The following is a 27,718-nucleotide window of genomic DNA, read 5'->3' on the forward strand; positions in this document are numbered from 1 at the left end:
TGCTGACTCCCCCAAAAGCAGCTCAGTTCAGTTTACAACACAGATTCTTATCAGTTCATTTAGAAGTTGGGCCTGAGCCCGGCTTTCATACCATTCCATAAGCCTTCTAATGAAGTTGTAAAGTCTGCACTGTAAAATGTACCGCAAAGATAAACCTGTTTCCCTGAGGACAAGGTATTTGGATGACACAAGAGTACAGACTTCACCTAGCTAAGAACCGTATGTTTATTTGCAAAACACTTGTTTTCTACATTGGAGGTCAACTTCTTGTGCCTTTACTCTCTGCTAACACAGGGAAAGACTCATTTACAGACCCTACAAACACTTGCTAAACACAGGCTGTGAGTGCCTGCCAATTAAATTGGTGATATTCCAGCCACTGCTACTGGTGAGACTGTGACCAAAGAGGGCCCACAACATCTCACAGCAAACTCAGTGATGAAACAGCCGGAGGTTAGTGTGAATCAGGGTTATCCCCAGCTCATTGCAAGCTTCAATCACAACTTCGTCTGCAGCCGAGCCAGATGGGGCAGCGATGAACTGTACTCCACTCTGAACAAAAACAGAGAGAAGTGGAAGGATTAGAGCATGGAAAACCAAAATCCCCCTGAAAAGGAGCTGGCAGCCCCAGTCCTTCATTCACATCCCTAGATACCAATCAATAAACAAACAAAAGCTTCCATTGCCCAAAGACATTCACAGGGGAGTTCCTCATGTGAGCAGTCAGCTCTCTCCACAGTTCAGAAGAATAAAACAGTTCCTCTGGAAGCAATAGGCCTTGTCTGTTATTCTTGCATGGTTTAATCAACTTTAATCCTCTATTCATTTCAAATCAACAAACTGAGCAATGACTGGATAATGACTATCCACATGAGACCAGTAACCATGAGAGGCATCCTTCCCAGGATGCACTACTCCAACTAACAGTGCAGAGCAGACATTCCTCAGCAGTCCACACAAACTTAAAACAGAAAGCCTAGCCTGTGTAAGCATTTCCTTGCAGTCACCCTGCCACCATCTTACCCGCTTAGCTCTGTCAACGTTATCCCTGAAGGGGAAGAAGGCATCGGAGCTGAGGGACACACCACTCAGCCTGGCAATCCACTGCTTCTTATCCACTTCTGTTAAGTGTGCAGGCACCTCTTCGAACAGTGCCTGCCACTTCACCAGGTCTTCACCCTGGGAGAGAAAAAAGCCAGCTCAGTGCCAAAACATGGGTCTCCCAGCAGTCCCCTGCCAGAATGAGTGGTGGCATCAGTCTGAAGCTCAGCAGGGCTTTCTGCTCACACAGCCCTGCTGCTGGGAATGTCACCCCCAGGGATTTAAAATCCCAAGTAGTGGTGGGGACATATTACTAACATCAGCTCTTTTTGCATCCTTTTATCTCCTTTCCTTCCCTCTCCTCATCCCAGGGTTTGAGGGATTCTTTCTCTTTTCCCTTTAATTCCAAGATGCTCTGCTTGGCCTACCTGCAGAACGCTCAAAGTAAATGCCAGCACACACAAATGGGATCTGGCAGATGACTTAACACATGACAAACAGCAGCCTGGTTTATGATTCACCTTCTGAACAGCAGTTCTTAACCCCTTATTGATGAATCACCAGGTGCCAAATCCCACTCCTGGCTTTCAATACTTAAAAAGGACATACTATTTTCTTGCCTCACTATTGCTTGTAACTGGGAGGTCAGAGAGATTCTGAGAACCCAGAAATGCCACACAAGCAAACAGCACCAGGTGAGAAGGTGCCACTGACATTAACTGTAGCTTTAACTTTTCCTTACTGCTGGAGGGAATTATCAGATGAAACTATGCTGCACACCAAAGCGCAGGGCGGGTTCCAGCACCTGGAGCAGTGGGTGCAGTATCACAGGGGCACTTTGCCACTGCACCATTAGGGAAGTCACCATCCTGGGCCCTGGCCACTTGATCTCTGGGATCGTCTGTTACCCAAACCCGCAAAACTCAAGCCACTACTACTTAAGGACAAAGAAGCTGGAATCTCCAGGAAAACCCCTCAGCCAGCCCTTACCTCACCAATAGTCCCAGTGACATACTGATCAATGGCATTGGAGACCTCTGCTCTCTTCACACCCGATTTGAACTTCATGGAGAGCACCCGTGGGTGGTGCCGCAGCCACCAGTTGTTTGCCTTGTCCCCAGCCAGCCGCGTGCAGTGGATCCGGGACTGCTGGCCCGCTCCGATACCTATGACCTGCAGTAGAGAGGGACAAAGCACAGTCACACCTTGTTGCACAGGGACCACAATCAGAGCTGCAGTTTCAGCCAAGCAATAAGGAAAGGCCTCCCAAAAATCAGCTGCTCCTCACTGAAGCAGAGCAGGAATGTAGGTGATTAGTGAGGTAAACCAGGGAAATACCTGCATCCCCTCTGCTGTAAAGCAGTGACAGGGTCAGCTCTCTGCACTCTCACTTCAGGGCTCTGCTGAGCTGAAAGCCACCACATTCTTTCATCCTTCTAAACAACACAGCCCCAGCCATCAGAGTCAAACTGTTCACCTCAGGAGAGAGATACAATTACAGCTTTTGTTTCAAGCAAAACAAAACCCTGTCAGTTGCAGAAACAAATGTGACTGCTAGAAGAAATGGCAGGAGGATTAAAGTCTGAGCCCAGGTCACCCAACCACCATCATCTTTCCTTATAGGCCAGGCATACACAGCTTGAAGAGATCAGCTGTGGGATGTAGTGGATTACAGCACAGTTTTTCTGTCCATAAGAGACTAAATCCACTGCTCAGTGGGGGAGGCTGGTCAGTAGAACCATTGCATTGCATGAATTGTCAAGGTGCTGGAGCTACCAACACATTTCCTACTCTGCCATGTGCCCAAGAGTTTGGGGCTTTTAGAATAGCTGCAGCTAACCTTATTTAATGGCACTTGTATTTGATATCAGACCCAGTGCTTCCAGAAGCTAAACACAAATGGTGTTTTTTCTATTTCCTCCTAGTAGGTGCTGTGAAAATATGGCATTTGCTTAGTTTCAATTTGCTTTTATGAGACCGCTTTCCTAGGAGTTCTCAGGCACATTCAACCTCTGTCATTTTTTCATGTACCCTACAGGTTAAAGCACATAGAAACTCTTGGGAGTCCAGCGGTCAGGTCACTGCAAGCCATTTGTCACAATTCAATACACACTGCAAACAAACTCTTGTGTCCCCTCAGAGACAAAGGCACATCTTAGGTGCTGACACTGCGTGTAGCTGGAGACATCTTGGTTATGGACACTGGTAGAACAACCCCTTACAGATGTGGTCTGCCTGCACTCACAACTGACAAGTCCAAGGGACTGAGCTGAGGTCTCTTGGGCTCCAGACTGCCTGCTGTCCCTCAGCTTTGCCCCTGCCATGACCATATGCCAGGCACACAAAGGCCAGACCCCAAACCTGGCCATCACAGCTGTCAAACTCAGGCTGGTAACTTTTCTCCATGGCTTTCAGAGCTGTGGGTCCTGCTTTCCAAAGGCAGTTCCTGCCATTTCAAACCACGGATCTGACAGAAAACAAGTCTCTCCTGTAATTTCCTCCTGCTGCGAAGCCATAGCGAAACTGTTCACCAGACTCTTTGCATGGGGATTGCTCCAGGGATACTGTGTTGAGGCTACTAGCAGTTCTGGCCAATGCCTCAGATTTTCCAGCTCAGACTGAAACAGATGGTAAAGCTGTAAGTCAAAGGGTGCCCTCAAAGGAATGAATCATTTGTCTTCTCATTCATCGAGACAGTGACTTCACCTCTTACCAGAACTGTAAAACATGCTGCTGGATACTAGTATCCCAAGGAGCAAATCAGAGACTTGGGCTCCTATCTAGTATCATTTGCTCAGCTGTAACTGAAGTCATTGGTGCTTAACATACCCACAAGGACATTAGTATTATCATAAATACAAAATAGATGCAAATTTTCCCATGGCTTAGTGACACCTTCCCCTCTACAAACACTCCTGATGTCCAACCTCTGCTCTCATGTCCAACTTGTTTAACCCTCAAATGCACAAGAGGCCCTGCATCTCACAGGATGCACACCAGCTGCATGTAGGCACATCATTTCTTCCAAACAGGTGTAGCCTCTTACCCTGGACAAAGGAGAGGGCTTAAAATTGTCATACACTGCACACCTTTAGGCATCACTCAGCCCCTAAGAGTGGGCCTAGCAAGCCAGACTGGGCCAAGGCAGAAATGTGTAGCTGAAGATGCAGATGGTGAAGAGTACTGGACAGGCTGCTGGTAGCAGGGATCAAAATACCATGAAACATTCCCAAGTTTCATGTGATGTCATGTGCCAGAAGTGCAATGTCCTGTGCCAGAATGGTGCCTCATCTTCATCATGTACTTGTGAGCTGTGGCCTTGCACTCCTGTGATGGACTGGCTCATCTGCTACAAGCCCTGGCCTTCAGCCAACAAGGGCAATGGTGTGCAGAAAAAGTTTCCAGGCCAATGCAGCACCAGCCACACACAGCTCATCCATGGGCACACATCAGAGGTACAGCTCTCCTACCTGTCAGCACTCTCCTCAACAAGAGTGTTTTCCTTTTCTCTCTGAGCTACTCAAAATATGTTACATTTTTAAAAACTGTCAAGAGATGCTTAACAACTTGGCTCATGTTCAACAACTCCAAAATGGCAGGAACTTTGTACTTCAACTGAAGTGATGCATCCTGCAAACGATTCATAGGCACCCCCAAATCTACAGAGATATTACCTGCACCACACAGAACTGACTTTGTAATGGCTTAATGGGCAAGAGAATACAAAAGCTGCTTCTCTGTGCCTCCTTCTGATAAACCCACATTGTCCTAGAAGTATGTTCACAGCTACAGCCTAGGAGAATAAGATGCTTTTCACTGGAAAATGCTGATTCAGAGGAAGTGAAATCCTTTTTGTGTAGAAAAGGTGTTCTGATGCAACACAGCATGCTGGGGAACATTTCCTCAGTGTAGTCTGGAATTTCTGGTCTAGACAGAAGAAATCAGAAGTCTGAGCTTCTGCTCAATGCAAACTAGACTTGTATCTGAATCTCTCCTCACACTGTCTGAATGTACCTGTTCTCTGCCTTTTTCATTTCATGTGAAGTGAAAATCTCTCTCCCTTCCTCAAATGTTGGCCTTTCACCATACAAAACCATAGCTGAAAACTCAAAATCTTCCACAAAGGAATCCTTCCCCTTCAATTTTCTGCCTATTTTCCACACAAAAATTATGTTTTTTTTCAGACTTTAATGTCCTGGGAATCAAGAAGTGCTTAAGCAGGGCCTAGTAAGTGTGAGGAGTAGCAGGAGACAAGAATACAGGCCGAGAAAAAAAAAAAAAAAAAAAAAAATCACTTCATAAAGAAAAGCTTGGGTGAAAACTGAGAACTACTTCACCGAAACACTTCGTCTCACAGAACAGCCAAACATGCCCCATAGTTGGAATACTGTGCAAAAGCAGACAAGATGGATAATGCCCAAAGGATCGTTGCAAAATGATCCAGATTGGCCTGGATTTACTCAAAAGATTTACCCTGAATGTGAAAATAAAACCCCTAAATACATTTGGTATTACAAAGATCAAATGAAAGACTTCACAACTGGGAAGACAGAACAGTGACATTACTGACAAATATCTGCACCACTGGTGGAAAACAGGAAGGTAAATTAACAGGTTTGTTTAATCCTACTGTGCAGAGAATACAGAAAGAGAAGAATTCTCAATTGATACTTTGAAACCTGATTATATCATTAGAAAATGGTAAATCAACATGTTACAGACTGGCTTTGTGGGTGCTGAAAGTCAGAAAAAACATGTGCAATTAGTGACTGCTGGCTTCCTGCAAATTAAGTGCCACTCAAGTCCACAAAAGCTTTCCTAGAACTTATTAACACCAGCACCAGCCCTTGCTGGAGCTGTCAATCCACTCAAAACCCAACAAAGCTGTCAAAAGCATTCTGGGTGTGTGACACACAAGAGTTTTGCTTGGCAATGGGGATGCTGGGAGGCTGAAATAACCCCTGGAAAAACAAAAGCAGTTAAGGAAAGCTAGACTTCCCAGGCTTGGCTCATGTAACCCCAACAAAGTCAGATCCTGGAAAAGCTTTAAGTGTAACACTCTGGAAGTTACTTTCCATCCCTGGTGATCATGCTATTGGTTTGCATCCAAATATCCCTGTGCACAACTTATGTCTCGGTAAATGATACAACCAGCAGTTAGCTCTGCACAGCATTACCAATATGGATCTAAGCTAACCACTTAGTAAGACTGGGTTTCCATGTACCTTATTTCTTTCCCCATTTATACATTAAGAACAGGGCTCTTAACAGTCTCAGGAAGCTTTTGGAGATGTTAAAACCAGAAGGGAGCTCCCATTTGAGCTCCTCCATCACTACCTGTAGCATGTGCCACTGCTGTTTCTGCATTTGGACTGTAATGAGTCTCTCTGGGAAGACGTCAAGCTTAGACTTGAAGACCCCAGTGCAGATTCACCACCTCCTTGAGTAAGTGATTGGAATGGCTGCTAACCTTTACTGGTAAAAAAAAAAAAAAAAAATCACTTGTTTCTTGCTGCAGCACACAGAGCTCTCATCATGACCTTCCCTGTCACACATACAGCAAACCAAGACAATGCACATGTGTATTCGATTAAAATGTATGCCTGCAAATATGCACAACAGCACTGAAGCCCAACTAGTTAAATCCATGCCTGCCCACACTGCTTTTCACTCCTCCCTCATGCCTTCTCCCTTCCATATGGTACACACATTACCATACACATTTCAGTAATATCTGCAGCACCATGTTCTGTCCAGACTTGCAAAAGCACTGGGGAAATTGCTGCTGTAATGAGGGAAAAAGAGCAAAGATAGTGACACCTTTGTTCTGGGGCTATGAGAACTGACACTCTTGAGTAGAGAGAACCATTTAAAAGCAAGGGGGAAAAAAATCCCAAATCTGAATAGAAGAAAAATGCCAGATCTCCAGAGACATGTTTATTTTCAAGAACCATGCAACATATGACCCCAGGAAGAGCTGTGAGACAGCACTGCAACGTTTCCAGGCTGTAACAACAACCTGACAAATGCAGATGGGTACCAACGCAAAAAGGACAGCACTGCAGCTCACTCACAGGCTGCACCTGCAGGGAACACTGTTCGATCCATTTTGCTGATTTATGATGTACCAAAGCCTAACACCAAAAACATTCTTTGGCTTGAATTCTGTACTTTTAAAAAATAATGCAGGCCCATGGAAAAGTTACCATGGAAAGCAGAGAATCAGCTAAAGAACAGCATTATGAGAACAGGCGGCTGGGCAAAAAGACATTTTGTAATATCTTTACAACAACTTTAGGACAACTGATTTGTTAACTGATTTTAGGTTTTTGTTTTAAGACTCAAGAGTCTCAACTCAAATCTCAATTCAGATCTCAACTACACATTTCATAATGCCCCATAAATCCTATTTATCATAAGTTTTTAAATCAGAGAGAAAAGAAGATTTCCAATGCCCCGAAGGGGTAAAAATAAAACAGACCCCATCTTTCTTACATAAGAAGTGACAAATCAAACTAAGAGCCATTCAGACAGTGAGAATCCAGCTGTGAAAACTCCTGTCATTTCCTAAGGCTCTATATAGACAACAACATATGCACATGCCCTCAAAAAATTATATAAAAGCACAAAGTAGTTAAAAAGAAATGACTCAAGGCCAGACTTGCAGAAGCACATAAAGGCTTTTCCAGCCCTATCCCTGAAAGAATCAGCCCAGTCACTACCATGAATAAAGGACACCAAGGTTCTGAAGCAGCCTCTTGAGAAACAAATGTTTAGCTACCACCCTGTATGGTGCTGTCCAGGGCAGTTCATCTGTACTTGTTTAATAGCTTCCTGTATGCTAAATGATTTTAGAACTCAAACCTGGCAAAAGCGTTATCTGACCAGCTTGGCTGTGCAACCACACTCCAGAGAGCTGCCTGATTCAGTTACCTGCCCATCCTTGGCGTAGCAAACAGAGTTGGACTGGGTGTATTTAACAGCAATGCTGGCAACAATCAGGTCTCGGACAGCAGACTCGGGCAGCTGAAACAAAACACTGTTGTCAACAACCATGACTGGCCATGTGCCAGAGATTTGCAAGCCCCCAGAGCCATCACAAGTACTGTAGCATGGACAGGGAAAACAAGGTAACTAAAAAGATCCTGTTTTCAATTACCAGCAAATTTTGTTTAGATTAAAAACTGTAAACGATTGGTTTGGCAGCTGATCTCATAGCTCATAGGGATTAATGATGGTCTTGGCAGTCCTGGGGTAGTAGCTGATGATCTTAAAAGGTCTTTTCCAACCTAGCTGATTCTATGACTCAACCTTACCAGGTCAAGAGGGCTCCATCACTGGTATTAAGCCTGCAAAGTCTTCTGTACTCACTCACTGACATCAGATATGCTTATAGGTAAAAAGCTAAGCCCATGCTGAAGTACACACTACACCACCACAAAACAGTAGAGCTCAGCATCTTCATGAAGTATTATTAAGTCTGTTCCATTACTAATTTACTATGCTTATTTTTATTACCTCAATGCCTGAACTTGCTTCTGAGCCCAGGATTAATCACGTGCTCATTAACATCTGTCTTTTAATGATAACAAGATCAAAGACAAAGAAACAACTGATAACTTCCTGATGATGTGACCAGTATTAGGAAGGCCAGGGTTTACACAACACATTGAACACAAAAAGAAGAACTAAACAGTGGGTCAGAATGAGATCACAAGAGATCCCTAGCATATGGCTGTCTCACCATAAGGAATCACACATGGTAGCTTCTTACTTGTAAGAAATACAAGTATTTTGCTAGTCAGAGATAAAAGGCAAGGTTCAGCTCCTCTTATTTATGCAAGGAATCAAACCAAAGGCAAACTACTCTGATTTACACAAGTATATTTGGCCCAGAAATTTGCTGCACTGTCAAAACAATTTAAAAGCCAATTAAATTTCATTAAAATATTTTAAGAGCTCTTAAAACAAACCACTGCTTCTTCCACGAAAGCACACCAGCCCATTCTACCAGGATTTAAGCTCATTCATCTCCTGACACTTACATTTTTGTTCTTTGTAACAATGTTCTTGAACAAGAACCGGTCGATGACTGCATTGTTCCTCTTCTGCATGAGGTGCAAGCCATAAAGAGTTCGAATCTCATTGTCGTCTGGCTCGTAATGGGGATCCATCTACAAGCCAAAGGAGAGGCCAATAAAACGCTCTTAGAGCAATTAAAAGCCTACATCCACTAACAGCTTCAGTTAAAATGCACTCATGGAAAGCAATGTCAAACCATCAGAAGTAATTAGAAGCAACTGGAGCAGCAAGGTCCCAACAGCACAAAGTGACACGTACAGGGTGAAGAGAGGTAATGCAGTAGAGATGTTTATATACAAATGTTCATATTGCAAGCCATAAAATCTACAAACTCTTCTAGGCTGGCACAGAAAGGGGAAGACATCCACACAAAGAGAGTCTTGCAGTCTTGCACAGGAAAGTAGAAATATTTTTGAGTTCTTTCACACATGCCACAAGGTACAACTCCCAACCCTCTTCGACATTCAAGGGAAAAGAGATTGTGCTTATTTCCAGAAATGCACTCTCTTGGGGCACATCTCTGAACAAGCATGTAGCAGTGTAAGGGGTAAAGTTAAATGGAACTGTTACAAACTGCATTCAGGTCTACCATGCATGGGCTTATTTAGAATTTTGGTAGCCTCAGGTTATTGAGACATGAAGTAAACTGGATTAAGGCTATCACCTCTGAATGAGGTTTCCTTAACCTATTTACATTTGTTCTGACCAACTTTTCTTAGCATCCCTCTGCAGACAGGCCCTGAAGATACATGGTTAACCAGTACAACCTCATCCTTGCAAAGCTAATTGAATTCAGGAAGCAATCATCTACCAAGATTATCTGCCATTTCATTCCTTCTTGCCTGAAGCTCCTGAGCCATCTTCTACAGCTCCCCTGGTAGTAACACTACAATTGAAGCTTCAGCTAAGCCTTGGATTTTCTTTTTGTAGCACTATAGCAAAGTTCTCTGCTCATTTGTCTCTCAGAGTCAGGCAGAAATAGGACGTGTCTGGCTGTTGAGAGCATTCTGTAATCCATTAGTCATGTTCACCAAAACTGGATGATTTTGAAGTCCTAACAATCACTGCAGAAACTATGAAGGCAACCTGATACTGACTTGACCACACTATAGTAATACTTCAACCAGGATGCTTGTTGAGAAATATGTAAAGGTGCATCATCCCAGGTCCAATCTCTCCCTGTGCTGCTATCTTCATCACTGACTGTCGTGTAGACTGCCCTATAAACACCCCATGCCCAGACAAGAGTTCCCCCACTGATAAGACTCACAACATCACTGCGACACTGTATCTTAGATACAAAGAATTCAGAGAGAAAACAAATTCAGGAGAAGTGAGAGGAAAGCTGGCAAAGAGAGCACAGAAATTCTATCTCTTTGAAGTACTCTGGCTGGTCACAGACTCAATTACTTTAAATCCACATCACTGTGAAAGCCAAGGAAGGCATTACAGTCATAGAGGGGAGTAATTTTATAATGACATGACTACAGCATTGCTGGTGGAATTCCAGCTCATACAGGAATCCCCAAAGACCCAAAGGAAACACTTCCAGGCACTGTAGAGGGACCTGGATCAGCCCTCCCAGCTATTTGGACACTAACTTCTGTGAAAAGCAGGTACAGGGTTATAGTGGAGCAGGAATACAAACCTGAAGGACACAGTAACCACCATTCTTCTTTTTGGAAAGGATTTTGAGAGCTTCTTCCTCATAGCCAGGAGCTACCACACCATCAGATACCTGTAACACACAGATTTCAGCTTCCGTGTGAAAAAAAGAGGGGCTAATACCGAAAGCTCCACGTGCCATTTCCAGAAAAGCACTGAAGGCACACCTCTTTGGGTCTGTATGTACCATATAACAGAGGCACCATAACAACTTTGGTTTCAATTCTGGAAAGTGGAAACAGTGGAGTGCAGTAAGCTCTTGGCAGGAGTTAGTAAAAAATAGCCACCATCACTTCAGCAGAATGGAACTAATAACTAATATTCCTCTTTGGGGGGGGAAGAAAACTCATGTACAACATCCCCACTTTAAAGCCCTAACAGTAAAGATGGCTTAAAAAAACCCAGATCTTTATTTCAACAGTGACATGTCTAATGAGACAAAAATATTGGCCTAAGAGCTGTTAACAGCCTTAAAATTGAGGAGAGTTGCCATTCATCAGCTCCGTGAAGTGATACACACCTTTCCCATTCTTATCCTACAATGTAGGTGAGGTTTTATTTGTTTCTAAGTAATAGTATACCAAACGTTTTCCTCACAATCCGGTCAAATGTGCTCTGTCATTTGTTTGAAAGTAAGTCTCCAATGTACAAGACAGCCCTTTTCATTGTGACTTCCCCCTCAAAAAAACACTGTAAGCAACATATAATGGGATGAAGGTGTTTGGTAAAGCATGAACTCCCTTGTTTAACTTTGTATGTAAACTAGAGACTTGTGCAATGCAGTAAGCTACGGAGTTCATGTTGAATCCAGCGAAGTAAAAAATACAGCCTGGAAAGTGGCTGAGCCTACACATAACTTGTACCAACTGGCAGGTAGCAATTCACAGCCACATTCCTGCCTTGGGCAAGAGGCTTGCCATCAGCTCTCCAGTCCTATTCTACTTACAGCCCTTTAACCAGTCAGATACTTGTGACAGTAATCAGGGCTCATTTCCCGAGGCCTACTCAGAAGCTGAGGTTTCCAATCACCTCCTTGAAAACAGCATTTCAAGCACTGCTGTTTCACAGGCTCTAGCACACATCCAGGTTTAATCTGGTAGGGAGAAAAGTACATCAAAATTCTGCCCTCCAGATACAGACTTGCACAAACAGACCAGTCTTGAGTAAAATGTATCAAATTCAAACAGAATGGCTGTTACAAACCAATGACTTCATCTAGTGCAATTCTCATTTTTACACTCAAAGGCTTTGCTGCTGTTTAACTAACCTCTCTGGAAATGATCTTGGCTGTAGCCACATCGCAGATGTCAGACAGGGCAACGAAATCACCAAAAGAAGACATCCGGTCAGCACCTGAAAAATCCTATCTTCAGCAACTTATCAAACTCTAGCGTAACACAAAGAAAAGTCTGCTCCTACAACACAGTCCATTGCCATGAGAGCTAATAATTTAATCCTACAGCAAAAATAAGAGACCATGTAAGAGCAACAAGGATGAAAAATCCTACCTCAAACACATGCACCCTTCAATATTCCCACAGTTCAGATATTCTTTCTTTTCTACTGCCTTTGTCAGAGCTCTAACTCTGTAATGACTACCTCCATCCCTACAAACAGCAATGCTGTAGCCATGGTGGCAAAAGGACAAGGAAAGGCAAGAGTCATGCAGAAAGATTTTAGACGGGAGATAGTTGGAAAAAAAAAGAAAGCTTTTAGCTGCCTATGCTCCCATCTGCCTTCTCCTGTAAGAAACCAGAGCCAGAAAAGTAGCTTTTTTTTAATAGACATTCTGTATATTTAATGACATAGCTAAGGTAAACTCTGCTCTCACCACAGATGCTCCGCTACTTAGCAAGGACAATTCTTCTGTCCCTGCCATTCAAAAGGTTTATTTTTCTATCAATCATGCAATGGCTTTCTGGGTGCAACATTCAAAGGTGGTCTTTAAAGGGTAAAAAGTGAACTCAAGCCGATGTGCCCCTTGTCAAATAAGTTTGCTTTGTTATCTCTCATCTGTGCAGATTTTCCAGGAACGCCATGGAAAATGAGAGAATTAGCAAAGTATCTCAGCTGAGAAAGCCATTTTTATTTACCTATTTTTGGGGGGGGGGGCGGGGTGAGTTGTGAGCGCTGAAGAACAAAAGCATTAAAAGCACCTACCAAATACCAGGCAGAAACATTTCTACTCCAAATAAGTACTCCTGAGCATCCCATCTGCAGTGTAAGGATGAGTGTGGTAACAGCACAGCTGTTTATCCAAATCCTTTAGCCAAAACCTCAAAGATTTATACAAATATGTGTGCATATACATATTTAATTAAATAAATAAAATCTACACATCTTCTATATACATCAAGGAACAGAATCCAAAATTATTTTTGGCCTCTTTGAAACAACAGGTCTGCTCACTTGGAAAACAATGCTTGATAGACATTTAATTCAGTCAGTAAGAACCTTATGGAAAAAAAAACATACAGAGGAGGAATCCAATCCAAAGGGAAGAGCCTGCCACGTGCTAAGCATGCTGTTTATGTGCTGAGAATTCAGCTCAGCTCCTTGGACACACTAGTTTATTCCTGGACCTCTCACCTCTGCTTCGTGCATAGGCAGATGCCAAGGGTGTTAAAGTCTTGTGGAAGTCGTGCACCATGCAGACTTGCGCCTCCTCTTCGCTGAGGGGTATTCCAACAGCAGCACCTAGTGGGAAACACAAGGAAGGGCACTCAGTCCTGGGACCTCCCTGGAGGCTGCCAGGCGAAAGGACACTGATACACCACTGACGGGGCCTGCCAAAAGCTGGAGTATTTTCAAAGAGAAAAGCATGGCAACATGAAGCCACCCTACCTGCAGGACTGACATGCTTGAAGGAGGCTGCAGCAGGAATGCCTAATGCCAGCTTGAGTTCCTTCACCAGCTGCCAGGCATTGAGAGCATCACACAGGTTGATGAACCCTGGAGAGCCATTCACCACTGCAAACACAGCACACAAATAGATGCTTTAAAGCAGGCAGACCCCTCTCCCCAGAGTCTGGAGAGCAAGCAGAAGAGACTTCTCCCCCCAGATACCAAAATAGCTATGAATTGTTCTTGTTAAACAAGCTCCTCAGCAACTGGTTAATCCTGAAAAGCCTCAGTGTCTTGTAAGGAACGCACAGGTTTGAGACTGGGAACAAATGTATGCAAATACAATTATCTTCCCTAACTGAAGCTGTTGATATGACCTTGGAGCAAGACACACACTGTCCCTATGCACATTCGCTCTTGTGAAAGGGGAACAAAGAAAGAATATCCCCCCTTATGTTCTTTGAGTTCTTCAACTGGCAGCCATTTGGAAGAAGAGCTCTCTCTTTCTGTGTAAGTCTGCCAGAGCTTGATTTTGATCAAGGTGCATAGCCAGAGTTGTTAGGGAAGAATACAAAAACCACATCCACTAGCAGGGTAGATTTCTTTACAAATCTAGTATATAAATTTCATATAGTGACTATGGCTCTGATTCAACTAAGTAGTCTGGCACTAATCTTTAAGCAGACATTGTCTCTAACTGATGTCAACAGAACCACTTAAAATTTAGGGCAAGTTTGTATGAAGATGCTTGATCTGGTCCTTTCACCAGAAATACATGCCAAGCATGAAGCCCATTTAAAAGTCTATTCTCAAAACCTTTTGCCCTGGCTCTGCAAGAACTGCTTGTACCAACATGGCAACTCAAGAACAAGAACAGCCAGACTTTCTCTCCAAAACACGGGTATCCCTTAATGCAACAATGCTGTCATGGGTGGCACACCCTACAAAATAGCAGATACACACCAGACATGTCTCAAACTCTTGCGAGTGAGACTTGTACCCCTTCCCTCTGCCATCACCAGCAGAAGCAGCAGTTTAAAACACCAACCTAAAAAAAAAACTCTCCTCAAAACCATCAAATAAACAAATAAATAAATAGATTAAAAAAAAAAACAAACCCCATTCAAACCTAGAGAAAACAGCTTGGTTTCTAGACAGAGTAAATGGTGGCAAAAAAAAAAATGGGAAGACAAGTAAGAAAAACAGGAAGTAGCAAAGCATCTTAAAAGGATAAGGAGATTTTCCTTCACTAAATCTGAATCTGATGTAAAGCAGAAAGTTCATTATGTAAATCTGTTCCAATTGTCTTCAGTGTGGACACACCATCCTACACCAATAGGGAATGCAGAGCTACAGCAAGTCTTGCGCAGACAGGCTTTCCTGTCTCACACAACTCCACCTTTCCGTTGCAAAGCTAGTGCCAGTAATAAAGTAGTTGTTAAGGCGCTGCTTGCCATCCTTTGGACTAAAGTACAAGGTGATGTTTCAGTTTTAAAGACAATGAGCAGACATGCCCAAGCACCTCCTTTCCTAGCTATCTCAGAGCTACCTTTTGGCCAGCATGGCCTAGGCCTCACCTGTCATGGGAAGTTTGGATCTCATTGTGTAGAGCTGCGCAGGACTCTGGTGAGGATTCATACCATACCTCAGGGGCAGCTGGGACACCCCCTTGCTGTACTCCTTCCTAAAGTAGTCAGAGATGGCTGCATCATATTGAGCAGTGTGGGTGAAAGCCTGGGGACAGAATGGGGAACATTTGTCAACTTAAAAAGGATTTGGTATTTAAAGGCAATCAAGTCTGGCTTAGCCCTTCACTGCAAGCAAATAAAACAAACCTTGAGTGCAAGGCGACGTCTGGTCTCCATGGAAGTGTCTTTGTCCCCTGATGTTGCCATCTCTTTTGCTACTTCAGAGTAGTCTGCAGGGTCACACACAACTGTCACACGAGCGTGGTTCTTGGCAGCTGCCCGCAGCAAGGCAACTCCTCCTGCAAGAGAGGAATGGAGGCATGAAGCACTTCCCTTCTGGATACAGCAAAAGCAGCCACATCTGAGGCCAAGAAAGCACATGCACCAATGGATCATTTGTGCCTGATGAATGTGCCTCCCTCTCTCCAGCAAGAGGGGACTGCAACAGTACTCTTCAAAATGCACAAGGCTGGTGAGTTTTACTCTGTCCACTGGTGACTGGCCTTTGGAGACACAGGCAGAGCTGCAGCTGGAGACACAGAGGAAGGAAACAGGTCCCAGGCTGCACTGAGCAGCTGGGGCAAGAATGTCTTCAAGCAGCACAACCACATCCTAAGGAAGATGGCTCATCTCCATTTGCCATTTAAGCACCATCCTCTGCAACAATGGGCTGAGGAGGGCTCTATAGGAAGATTTGCTTTTATGCTGCCAAGCAACAGAGGTTCCCAGAGCTCTCTGCAAATATTAACAACTCCTGCCCAGGTCCTCTGTGTAAAATAAAATGCCACACTTCCCCCTTAAATGTGACTCTGCACAACTATTACAACAGTTTAAATCATACGAGATACTAGGCTGTTGCAAAGGAAAAGTAGAAGCTGGCACTGCTACACATCACTCCATAAAATATTTAATAGAGAGCTCTGCTGGGCATCATTTGGACTAAACTACTCCAAGAAAATTCAATCTCAATCCAACCTCATGGTACAGAAGCGTGCCTGTACTGTTGACAAGCTGCCAACTAGAGCTGCTGCACTGAAGGAACAGCAAGCCTTATGGGGTTAATAACTAGCAGAAAGAGCAAAACTGCTGATGATACAGGTGTCCATGCTTCCAAACTCGGGTCCCAACTACTCTTGCATATATGCAGACCAACCCCTTTCCTTGTAACAGCTTCCTGAAGTCCTCAGCAATACCCAAAGCTCTTTCAGTGGTAGAGCTTTTCCTCTCCAAAGCTCATGGTTTTTATTTTTATTACACTGCCAGATGCTGCAAAAGAGGTATAATCTGCTCTCTGTGTTTAGTAGGAAGCATGCTCCACCTGGCCTTTCCTAGCACAGCCTTCTACAGTACATCACACTGCTTCTGGGCATGCGTGACTTGCATGGCTTGCAAACCTGTGCAGCAGCCACTTGCCACTTTAACTGTACATCTGCTTAAAAGCAATGAGGTTTACCCAACTATGCTTTCAGTCTGCCCCTTGCAACTCCTGAGCAACTTAGAAGACTTCCTTTATGGGTGTGCAAGGATACCAAACAAAAAGGAAACAACAGAGACCGCTTAAAGAGACCAGAACATCTGGTCTGCCTGGAGAATAGATATGCTCTCCCTTTAACTTACCAATATCAATCTTTTCCACTGCCTCTTGCACAGTTACACCTGGAGAAGATACGGTCTTCACAAAGGGGTAAAGGTTACACACTACAACTCTGAGAATTGAGAGAAAAAGTAGGGTTATTCAAGACGACATAAAAATTGCAAACTGGGCTCAGCATTCACAGGCTACCATAGTGTGTTTATGTCTTGTTTCTCTCTTAGATCAAGGACCAGCACAAAATGCTGTAGCCAAGGCTTCTTTCTCCAAAAGACTTAAGAGACAGCAGCATTCAGCCAAAGGCCAAGTGATGGTACAATGCATTATGAAATCTGGCTGAACTGTGTGCACTAAACAATATTACAACAGATAAACCATCTTCTGTAAATTGTGGTTTTAAGAGTTTCTTTAAACACCTGGGCCTGTATTTAAATGTTTAGTAACTTTGGTGTACAACTTGAGCCACTTCAAAGGACTTCAAAGTGGACTCTCAGCAGTGCTGAAAATAGGCATCCACGAACTGTTGTAAGAGAGTAAGCACCCAGGGCAAGGTCCATTGCAAACAAAGTACAATCTCATTTTCCACAACTTTTCCTAGAGTAGAAGATGACCTACGTATCACCTTGTGGACTTTTAAAATACCAACAGCATATGAAGCCTGAGTGCACAGCCTGGATCCCATAAAATCTCTGGATCACATGAAAGCAAGAGGGAGAATTGACTTTCCCCTCTCAAGACAAGACTGGACCTTGCTGGAATTAGTTTTTTCATCTGATCTGGAAGAAGCTGCAGTCTATTCCAGAAAGCATGAAGTAATAACTTGCACTGTCCCATCCTACCAGTGACACATGAACCGCAATGAATGGAGGTACATTTTTTGACCTTCACAATGTTTTTCATCCAAGTGAATTAGTTTACCCTCTTGATCTGAATATATGAAGGTACTGAACTCCCATGCGTGCGCACTATTGGCAGCAAATTGCTGTGATGCATACACTTATGTCCAACTTTCAATATTCCTTTGTTTCCACACTCTGTGATGAACTCAAGGGATGATCAGCTTCCAGTATGGTTTTCAGAACCCTCTATGTCTCTAAATTTCATAGTGTCTTTTATTGTCTGTTCCACCCCAATCCATTCATGCTCCTGAACTGTTGCCAACCATCTGTGGACTTTAACACTGCTAATTCTTTCATCTATGGAAATCAAGATAAACCAATACCAAGGTTTCCTACCTTGATTTGGGAATGTAAATTTTATGCAACCATGCATAAAACACTCTGGCTGAGCATCAGCTCCTTCTGCTTTATATAAGACAATCTAAATACAAATTGTTACTTCAAATGCAAGTGCACTGTAAGTCACTTATGTAAAGGCATGTTACTCCCCCTGGAATCCAGCAGAGCCTGATTTAACATGCAGCATACTCTGAAGAGCTACTGCTGCGGAGCTGTCCTGTGGTTTTAAAGCTCAGGTTTCAAATTCAGCCTGGAAATCCATCTGAGGCATGTCAGTTTTTAAAAGTAATTTTAAAAGCAAAGATGCATTTTGGCCCAATCACCACAGTCAAACTATACCTCCCACCCTTTACTATGTTCCCTTCAGCTACTGTTTCTAAATCAGGAGCTACCCACCAGCACAGAATTGGTTACTCACAATTTCTAGTTAGATGTTGAAACCAGGCAGTTAAAAATAGTCCCAAGCTACCCTCCCTGCATGAGTGTACTGAGCAAACAAATTCTCACAAAACCAGAAGAAAATCTTTGGTATGTTAGTGGACAAACTGTTACTTCAATTCCTCACTTCTGATCACTTGCTCCCACAATGGCTCTTGGAAAGTAAGCTTCCTGTCATCTGTGTGTTTTCTGTTTGTACAAATGCTGCATGTTCCTGGCTGTCTTTTCCTGTCTACTCTTCATTTACATGTTGAAAACATTATGCAAATATCAAAGGGTATATTTACTAAGCTAGTATTTCAAAACCAGGAATTGTCATGCACCCAGAGCCAAGTTGAGGGGAGATGCACCAGCTCCAAAAGTACTGAAATGAACCATGCAAGAAGTGTAATATGAGTCAACCTTGACCAGATGTAGTGCCAACATTCCCAGATAACCAGAAGAAATTAAAATCTCTGCTGCCTGTGGAAACCAGAGTATAACTTTCTTGTTTTAGTTTTAGAATCATAGAATAGTTAAGGTTGGAAAGGACCTTAAGATCATCTAGTTCCAACCCCCCTGCCATGGGCAGGGACATTTCACACTCTCTTACTACAAGTGTTGAAGGCCATAAAAATTATCAGAGGGCTGGAGCACCTCTGCTCTGGAGACAGGCTGAGAGAGCTGGGCTTGTTCAGCCTGGAGAAAAAAAGGCTCTAGGAAGGTCTCAGAGCAGCTCCAGTGCCTAAAGGGGCCAACAAAAAATCTGGAGAAGGGCTTTTGACAAGGGTCTGTAGAGACAGGACAATGGGGAATGGTTTTAAGATGAAAGAGGGTATATTCAGATTAGCTATTAGGAAGAATTTTTTCCTTATGAGGGTGGTGAGACACTGGTACAGGCTGCCCAGAGAAGGTGTCCCCATCCCTGGCAGTGTTCAAGGCCAGGTTGGATGGGGCTTGGAGCAACCTGGTCTGGTGGAAGGTGTCCCTGTCCGTGGCAGTGGGTTGGAACTGGATGAGCTTAAAGGTCCCTTCCAATCCAAACCAGTCTGCATCTTCTGACAGAGAAAAAGGAGACTACAGATCTTCTGGTGTGTGGATATTAAATCCCTTCTGCTCCCTTTCAGTGGCGCTGACTAGTTTCCAGTGCTCATTTTTGATTACTAATTGATTGCATGATGTCCCCCAGTATTTACCTTACAAGGCTGAAATCCTGTTTGTTCATATCAGCATTATCTTCTGGAATATTGCGAGCCAAGATGCCTAGTTACAAAAAACAGTGTATCTTAACTGAAAAATAATTAAATCATAATCATTTATTTAATTCAACACCTTCCTTCAGACTGTGCTTTTCCTCAGAGATTTTCTATCGCAAATTTTCTGATTCTAGCTCAGACAACAGTCCTCAGCCCCTCCATCCATCCAAGAGAGGACACAGGGTAAACCCAAACTGCCTAGGAATAAGAAGTATTACAGCATGCAGAAATCACCGAGTAAAGACTATGCTATCATGTTCCTTATGCTGCACACCAGATTCATCCACAGGTTAAATTCCATGGAGCTCTCTGCACAAACAGCTCTGAAACTGACTCTGCAAAGAACGTGCAAAGGCATTTACAGAGAAGCCCTGTTACTTATAGCCCTAGGGAGAAAAAGATCTGCTAACTGCATAGATGCCAGCATAGCAACAGAGGAAGTAATTCAGCCACTGTGCACTTCTTTACCTAGTGCTTTTCACCTCTTCTTCTGCCCCTAGAGCAAATCTGTTATTATTCCACACAGACTTTAAAAAAATAAAGACATCTGTCAGCCCCTTCTTCCCACCCTCAATTCTCTTTTAGACCGAAAAAAAGAGATTAGCAGCAACATACCAGCATGAACTGCAGGATGAAGGGTTTTCACACGTCCACCTAACATCTCAGGGAACCCTGTCAAGTCTGAAACATCTCTGCACAATGAGAAAACATAGCATGATAATACATGTGCCATTCTGACTTTATCTATAGGTTGAATGGTTATTATTCCCATTGGGACAGTAATCTAGATCTACTGGCAATGTTGGTTTTACTGGAAGGAGATTTAAAAGCTAGGAGTTTTGAAGGCCGTAAGGAGGTGAAATAAACCTAACTTTCTTTTGGTCTATTTGTGAAAAAAAGATAAATCACCAGCTTTCCATCAATGACAGGGGGAGTTTAGAGAGAAAACAAATGCATGATTCCTTTAAACTTCATTATTTTGTACCTTGTTAAGAACACAACATATGGAAGGTGTATTCCTAAACTGCTAGGAAAAACCTGTGCTGAGTGATAGGCTATGATGCTTCCTTCATGCAGAAGGCTGGGAACTAGCTCCGAGATGAGGCATTAAGACACATCTGATTGTTTTTATTATGGCTGGCATCTGTCAACTAGCTTGTTAAATGCTTCTAGGTATAGAAGCCAAAATGTTGGTTTCATGCTCTCTTACTTTTCACAAATGTTGGTCTTGTGCAAAAGCTACATCTGACAGAAGACAGCTTTCTAATAGTGACCGAAACAAAAAAATTGCATAGGTTTCACTACATACACACACCTCATGCCAAAGGGGCAACAACTGCTTTTCCCATAAATGGAAATAAAGTTAATGGGTCACACTAAACTAAGCAGTAATTTCTCAAATACACTGAAACACCCCGGATAAGCAAATCCCAACTCAACATGGTTTACAGAGAAAATTAGAAGATGCAGTACATCAGTACTCTGCTTTCCAGCTTAGCCAAAGCATTAAAGTTTCACCGCTCCCTGTGACTGTTCATGATGGTAAAGGAACAACAAATTGGAAAGGGAAGAGCAAATGTGACCATTCTTTGCTTCAGGCTTCACTGATAGCACAGCCAAGCAAAGAAGTTGGAGAGACATAAGCAAGTTTGGTTGGAGCTGTTTTTTAAATCACAGCAAGGAAGAAACTAGAACAAATTTCCTCAGAATCATGGACCAAAACATGCCCTTTCTGCAACAGTGGGTGCACAACACTTGAAGGCTCTACCCAAAAAGTTGACCATGGTGCTGGGAAAATGTTATGTAACAAATCATTATTTTGTAAGAAATTGTAAATTATTTTGTAACAAATGTTGAAGCTCCAGTGAGTTTCAACATACTCCTAACACGTCAGTCCTGTCCAACAACCAGGCAAAGTTCACCATGACCTTAAGAGCAGCACTAGGGGCAGATTATGAATGTCAAGAGAACTGACCTTCTCATAGGGAAAAAAGCCAGCTCAAGACAGACAAGGCACCATCGCCCAATAGCTCTCTGTGTGCTGTCCTGTACAGTAACACTCTTTGGCCTCAGTCAACCAAGGTCAACCTTGCTGGTCAAGGTGGTGCTGAAGTTTGCCTTAGGAAAGTGTGGTTTTTTTGGGGGGGAAGGGAAGACTTGCTTTCAGAGCAGTTTTCCTTGCAAATGGGAGAAAATTTAAGCAACCTGAGGACCAAAATGAGCATATTTAGTGGAGATGTATAGGAAAATGTCTGTACCTGACAGGCAAGCCAGCATCTCTCAGGGATTTGGCTGTTCCTCCAGAGGCAATCAAACCCAGGCCAAGAGCATTCAGACTCTTTGCAAATTCTACCAGGCTGGTCTTATCAGAAACACTGAGCAAAGCTAACAGGTGGGAAAGGCACAAATATTGTGGGTTTAAACGTGGAGCAGAGAAAGAAAACAACAGGATTAAGAGTCAGAAGCCTTTGCAAGCCCTGTAACTTGGGAATCTTCTCCGATGTGAGGTACTGGGAATAAGGAGCTGACCTCCAGCCCCTCACACACCACAGCGGAGAAGCCCCTTCCACAGACGAGGGCAGGCAGCACAGCCGTCCTCGCATCCTGCCTCAGGGCGAAAGCGCGGGAAGCTGGTCCCTCACAGCCGGCCGCCTCCTCCCCACACAGCGGCGGCCGCCGACCAGCTCCGACCCAAGGCAAGGTATAACCAACCACCCAAAAGGGAAACGAGCGGCCCCCAACCCCTCAGGGCACAGGAACTACCGGGTTAGAAGCGGCAAACCCACTCCCAGACGAGCGGCACCCGGCCGCCCCTCGCCTTCCGGAGCTACCCTGTTTAGCTAACTCGGGGGATTACATCTCGGCCCAGCTGGAGAGCAGCTTCCCCTCACCCCCAACCCTCCCCAGCTGCTCCAAGTGCAGCGGGCGGGCGTTCGCGGTTCACCCTGGGCAGCCAAGGCCTCGCCGGCCCCGCGTTACCGAGCTGCTGCCGGGCAGCCATGGCGCCGTCGGTGGGAGCGCGCTGGCGGCGGTGGAGAGAAGACCGAACGGCGGCGGCCCGGCGGGATTTGGGTGCCCGCTGCACCGGGGGGCGGGAGCACTGGGTGGGCTGGTCCCGGATGGGGCGGGGAGTAGAAGGGAGGTGGCGGGGGATGTGCGGGGCACTTTGTGGTGATCGGGCACGCTGCGAGTGCCCCATGTGAGCTTTGGGCGTAAGGGAAAGGCGCTGGCGGGAAGGCGGAGCTGTGGTGAGGAGGGGGGGCTCTCCATGGCGGGGAGCGCTGGAGGGCAGCCCTCTCTCTTCCCTGCCCGGGCTGCCCATGGCCGTGCCCCTGGGCACTAGGTCCCCGTTGGGACAGGGTGCGGGCTACAAGCGCGGTACAAGCACCTTGAAGTCATGATACAAGTTCTTTTGCGGGCCTCTTCAGCGACAGGAAGCCCAGCTTATTCCGCTGGTGAAAGTGAGGTGCAGGTGAGGCAATGCCTCGTTGCATTAAGGATAGTTTTTCACAGAAATTATTCTTGGAATTTCATCTGTGGAAAATCCACTTGGAGAGCTTACAACCTACTGATGAGCAGGGATAAAGGCAAAACACTTGTTTACCAAGTCCGAGGTAAAAAATTAAGCTTTCAAATAGTAAAAGGGGCTTCTCTTCCCTTTATTTTTTATTTTCCTATGTAAATAGATTAATGGGAGGAGCTTTTGTCCCCCACAAGCCTCCAAATTTTCTGGAACTCTTTGCAAAGGAGTTTCTTGTTTTCGTTTTAGCTTGTGGTTGGCAGGTAATGCTGACAGAACATGTTGGTTTTAACACTGCTGGTTAAAATCTCTGCTGTGCCACTGTCCAACAGGGTTAAACTGCAGCAGTGGGACAGCTGGAGAGAGCTCTGGAGTTAATTTGCGACACAACCCCTGCCCTTCACAGGTTGCCCAGAGAAGCTGTGACTGCCCCATCCCTGGCAGTGTTCAAGGCCAGGCTGGACACAGCTTGGAGCAACCTAATCTAGTAGAAGGTGTCCCTGCCCATGGCTGGGGTTGGAACTGGATTTGCTCTGAAGTCCGTTACAACTCAAACTATTCCATGCTTGATTCACCATGCCAGTGTTTACACAAGGTTTCTCCATGCTTGTCCTGTCACTTCAGCAGCATGCACTCAGTGCTGCCATTCCCAGCCAGTAGCATTGCCCAACAAAACAGCAAATATTTTGCAGGTTTCAGGTCCAGCTGGCTGGGACTTGGTTACGTTTGTGTAACATGTAACATGTCAGGGATGTGCATCTGGAGTAGTGGGGCCTGGTATATGGGGTTTAATCGGGCCTTTAAGCAATAAAACCAGCATGGGCAGACCCCTAAGACATCCCCACATACATTTTTCATGGTTTTCATTGTTCATGTAGGTAGTCACAGCACACTTGGAAGCTTCCTAAGCAGGCTAACTGCATTCGGCTCTCCACTTTCATTTAAAAAAAGAATAAATGCATGGAAGTTTCTAGATCTTGTAGACAAGAAGCTGGGACATGCAAAACAAGTGCAACTGCAAGGCCCAGAAACTTGGCTGCTTTGATTTCTGAATCTCTGTGGGCTTGGGCAGTATTTTCTGTGTGAGAAAGAGTCAAGCAAGAAATACTAAACACACTGAACAAAGCCAGTATATGTATTACTCTTAGTAGCAGCTACTGACAAGCAGTAATAAATTACTGTGCAGAAGTGTGGCTGGGGCCAGATGAAAATATACTGTTAAGTGGTACATGAGCACTATCGTTACGAAAATACACACCTTTGTGAGAATAAAAGTTGTACAAAGAGTACAGGTCTGTGCAGCTAAGGTGGGCTTTGGGGATGATTAAAGTATGTGAAAATTAAAAATTTAACTGAGCTCTGCATATTTATCCAGTGTTGGAGAGCAATTGTGTATTCTGGTCCCTACACATTAGGAGCAGCATTTGGGAAGCAGGGTGTTTTGTGCTACTGCAGGAGCTGCATGCAAACAGGTGGCCCTGTCAGCCTGTGAAGAGAACAGGGCTGCTGGTGCTTTCAGACAATGGGAGGGACATTATCAACACAAATAGTGGCATTTTCTTTTTTGGCTCATCCAGCAGTTTGCTGTCCCTTAGCCCACGAGACAAGGTTTCTGTTTGCACAGGGGCTTGCGTGGCAGGAGGGCGGTTTGGGTTTACCCTGTCTCCTCTTGGATTGGTGGTCAAGAAGGGGCGTTTTGGCTGTATGCTAGAGGGGCGTGTGGGTTTGGATCTGTTAGATAGCTCCTGGCTTTGGGATGGCTACACAGGGAAAGCAAACAGTCTGCCTCCTCAAAGGTTTAGTTTTGCTTTATAGAGCTTAACTATTTATCTGGTTTGATGATGTTTAGAAGGTGTTCAGGTATTCTGTGCTCTGCTCATGTGCCATCATTTATTCAGTAGGAATGAGGTCTCACTGAAGGTTTTGTCCTGGTGTTTCAAAGCATTGCAGAAGCTCATCTTGAGCCAAGAATGCAGCAATATCATATTGGAAATAATGGGAAGAGGTAAATACTGGAATTACCAAAATTACATTAAGGTTATTGCTAAATCCTCTTAGGGGCCTACATCCAAGAAAGAAAAATCAGGCTTAATTAGCAATGTACTCTGCTGTGTTAATAAGGAAAAGTAAAAAGAAGCTGAATAGAGACATACAGAAGGGTTGACATTCCTGGTTTTGTTGTTGCTAGGACAATACCCTAGGTAGCCTTCTCTTGAGACTGCAAGGAGTAATAACAATGCTTTGTCGCTTGGCTTCAAGTCACTGCTGTAAGTCTGTTCTTTGTTGATTTTTTTTCCAGGTAGCACACCAAGAGGAATGTAGAAAAAAAACAGGTTAATTTGGCTGTGTATTAATTTGTTAGGGTAGGAATCCAGCTAATCCTGCAGCTGCCTGGGGTCTAGCACTGGGGGGGGCAGTGAATCAAGAAGACCCAGCCAAAATTTAGGAAATCAAAGTGGAAGTCCTTGGTATGTCTGGTTTGGAGCTACCCTGACTTCAGGAATGAGGTGTGAGTGTTCCAGCAGTGGTCTGATCTGGATCTGCTCTACTCCAGTAGATGTGTCTCATTGCAGATATTTAAATGGGAAGGAAGAAAGTGTAAGTGGAGAAGATGTTACCTTGACAAGGGGCACTGCTGTCACCTGCATTGTTCAGGATGCTGTTTGTCAGACACTGGGCCTCAATTTCTCAAGCCTTACAGAGTCCACAGTGTTGCAAGCACTTGTATATACCCCTATGCTCAGTATTACGAGATTACTTACTATAAAGTTGAGTAGTCCTGAAGGGGCATGCTCAAGCAGGCTTCAAATGCCCTGTCTCAAATGTTACACAACAGTAGAGATGGGAGTGGAATTTAATACAGGCTATTTCTCAATGGTTGGTGCTATATTCAGTCTTCTGGTTTATCGGCCTTTTGTTTCCAGGGTTCATGAGAACTGCAGGGTGAAATCTTTTTAGTGCCTTCCAAAAGAAAAAGAGCTGCTAAGTATTGCTCTGTTGAACCTTGTTTAAATGTTACATCACATTGCCCATGCTACTTGCCACCAGTTACCAAATGTCTGAGGTAGCTTCAGCAGCTGAGCTCATGAACAGGCTAGCCAGGAGTATTCCAAAATTACTGAGAGACTCAAGAGCTCTGATGGATTTTGAGTTTCTTTCTCAACCCTTATCATTTTGGAGCAGCTTTTGTTTTACTGTGTTCCTTGGAGGTCCCATTCAAATCACATCTGTGAGGCTGGCATTCTGTCTGTTAGCTGTACTTGTAAATCCATGATCAGGGCCTGCATGGCTGCAAGATGGTGACTGGCATCCTAGCTAAAGTTCAGAGACACCAAAGAGCTTTGCGTGTACAGTTTGACCTGGAGTTTGAAGTTTACATCCCCTGTTCAAGGATCAACATAAGTGGTCAGTTTTCCCAAACCTTTGATACCACTATCTAATGCTTTTCCTGTGAAAGAAGCCGTTTCCTTGTGATAGAATAAATATTACAGGTTTCAAGCTGAGTTATTCTCCTAATGCTCTGGATATGAATGAGACCCAAAGATGCATGAACTGAGCAACAATTTATTTTCTAAATGTTCCCTTTCCTTTCCTCACAGAGGTGTGTTCCCATCCAAGAGTAGAAAGAGTAATAACAGTAGAAAGGAAAGAAATAGTTTCTTCTGTTGTTGAATTGGTATCTACTCTACTGTGTGAAACTCCCATGCAGAATGAATCTGAGAGCATAAAACCCTGCATTGGTGGTGAGGCAGCAGCCTGTAATGTGTAAGCAAAGAGGCAAAGTGGTGGTTTATAGGAAGGTTGTGTGCCCTCAGAACAGCCTCAGCTGAGCAGATGGAGACGGTGGTGGTACAGGGTGCAGGTGTAAGAGGAAGATGATATGTGCAGGGTGTGACTGAACAGGTCTGTTTCTAATTGCAAATACGGGTTTCACAGTGAAAAAAAATCTCATCCACTCTGAGGTTCTTTATGTGCCTCCTTGACCTGTTCATGTGGAAGGAAAAATTTCCATTCAAAAAACCCACAACAAAACGGAAAAATATTTGAGATTCTCCCTTTCCCTCCCTTCCTCTTCCACCCTCCCCCGTAGTTGTAAAGAAATCACATTATCCTCAACTCATACCAGGCTGGCTTACTTTTGTTTAATCTGACCACTGAGTTCACTGGCCCTTTCCCAGTGGAGCTGAGTTTATAGTTGTCCCCTTCTCTTTGCACACCTGCATTGGTTTACCCGGTGTCCTTGGGTGAGCAGGAAGACTGCCAAGCCGTGAAGGGAAGCAGCCCCCACTAGAGTGCGCTAGGGCAGTTCAAATGGAATGGTTTTGTTCTGGCATCACAGTGGAACCATCAAAGATGTCTATGCTCTGCATGACGGA

The 27,718-nt window shown here is 44.2% G+C and overlaps 1 protein-coding gene across 1 annotated transcript; it reads right to left on the reverse strand.

Annotated features, from left to right (window-relative positions):
- Positions 1 to 207: 207 nt before the first annotated feature.
- Positions 208 to 22,945, reverse strand: ATIC (5-aminoimidazole-4-carboxamide ribonucleotide formyltransferase/IMP cyclohydrolase). The gene is made up of 16 exons (XM_057412314.1): positions 22,802 to 22,945; positions 22,081 to 22,207; positions 20,438 to 20,514; positions 19,763 to 19,829; positions 16,938 to 17,026; positions 15,468 to 15,619; positions 15,210 to 15,366; positions 13,633 to 13,758; positions 13,378 to 13,485; positions 12,056 to 12,141; positions 10,772 to 10,861; positions 9,087 to 9,215; positions 7,975 to 8,067; positions 2,032 to 2,214; positions 1,024 to 1,179; positions 208 to 552 (listed from the first exon to the last, which is right to left on the reverse strand). The coding sequence occupies exons 1-16, from the start codon at positions 22,821 to 22,823 to the stop codon at positions 433 to 435; spliced, it is 1,782 nt and encodes a 593-aa protein (XP_057268297.1). The 5' UTR covers positions 22,824 to 22,945; the 3' UTR covers positions 208 to 432.
- Between the last annotated feature and the right edge of the window lie 4,773 nt (positions 22,946 to 27,718).

This window comes from Pezoporus wallicus, unplaced genomic scaffold, assembly GCF_028554395.1.
Source record: "Pezoporus wallicus isolate ANWC-B61680 ecotype Strahan unplaced genomic scaffold, APGP_CSIRO_Pwel_v1 contig_6566, whole genome shotgun sequence".
Taxonomy (NCBI): Eukaryota; Metazoa; Chordata; class Aves; order Psittaciformes; family Psittacidae; genus Pezoporus; species Pezoporus wallicus.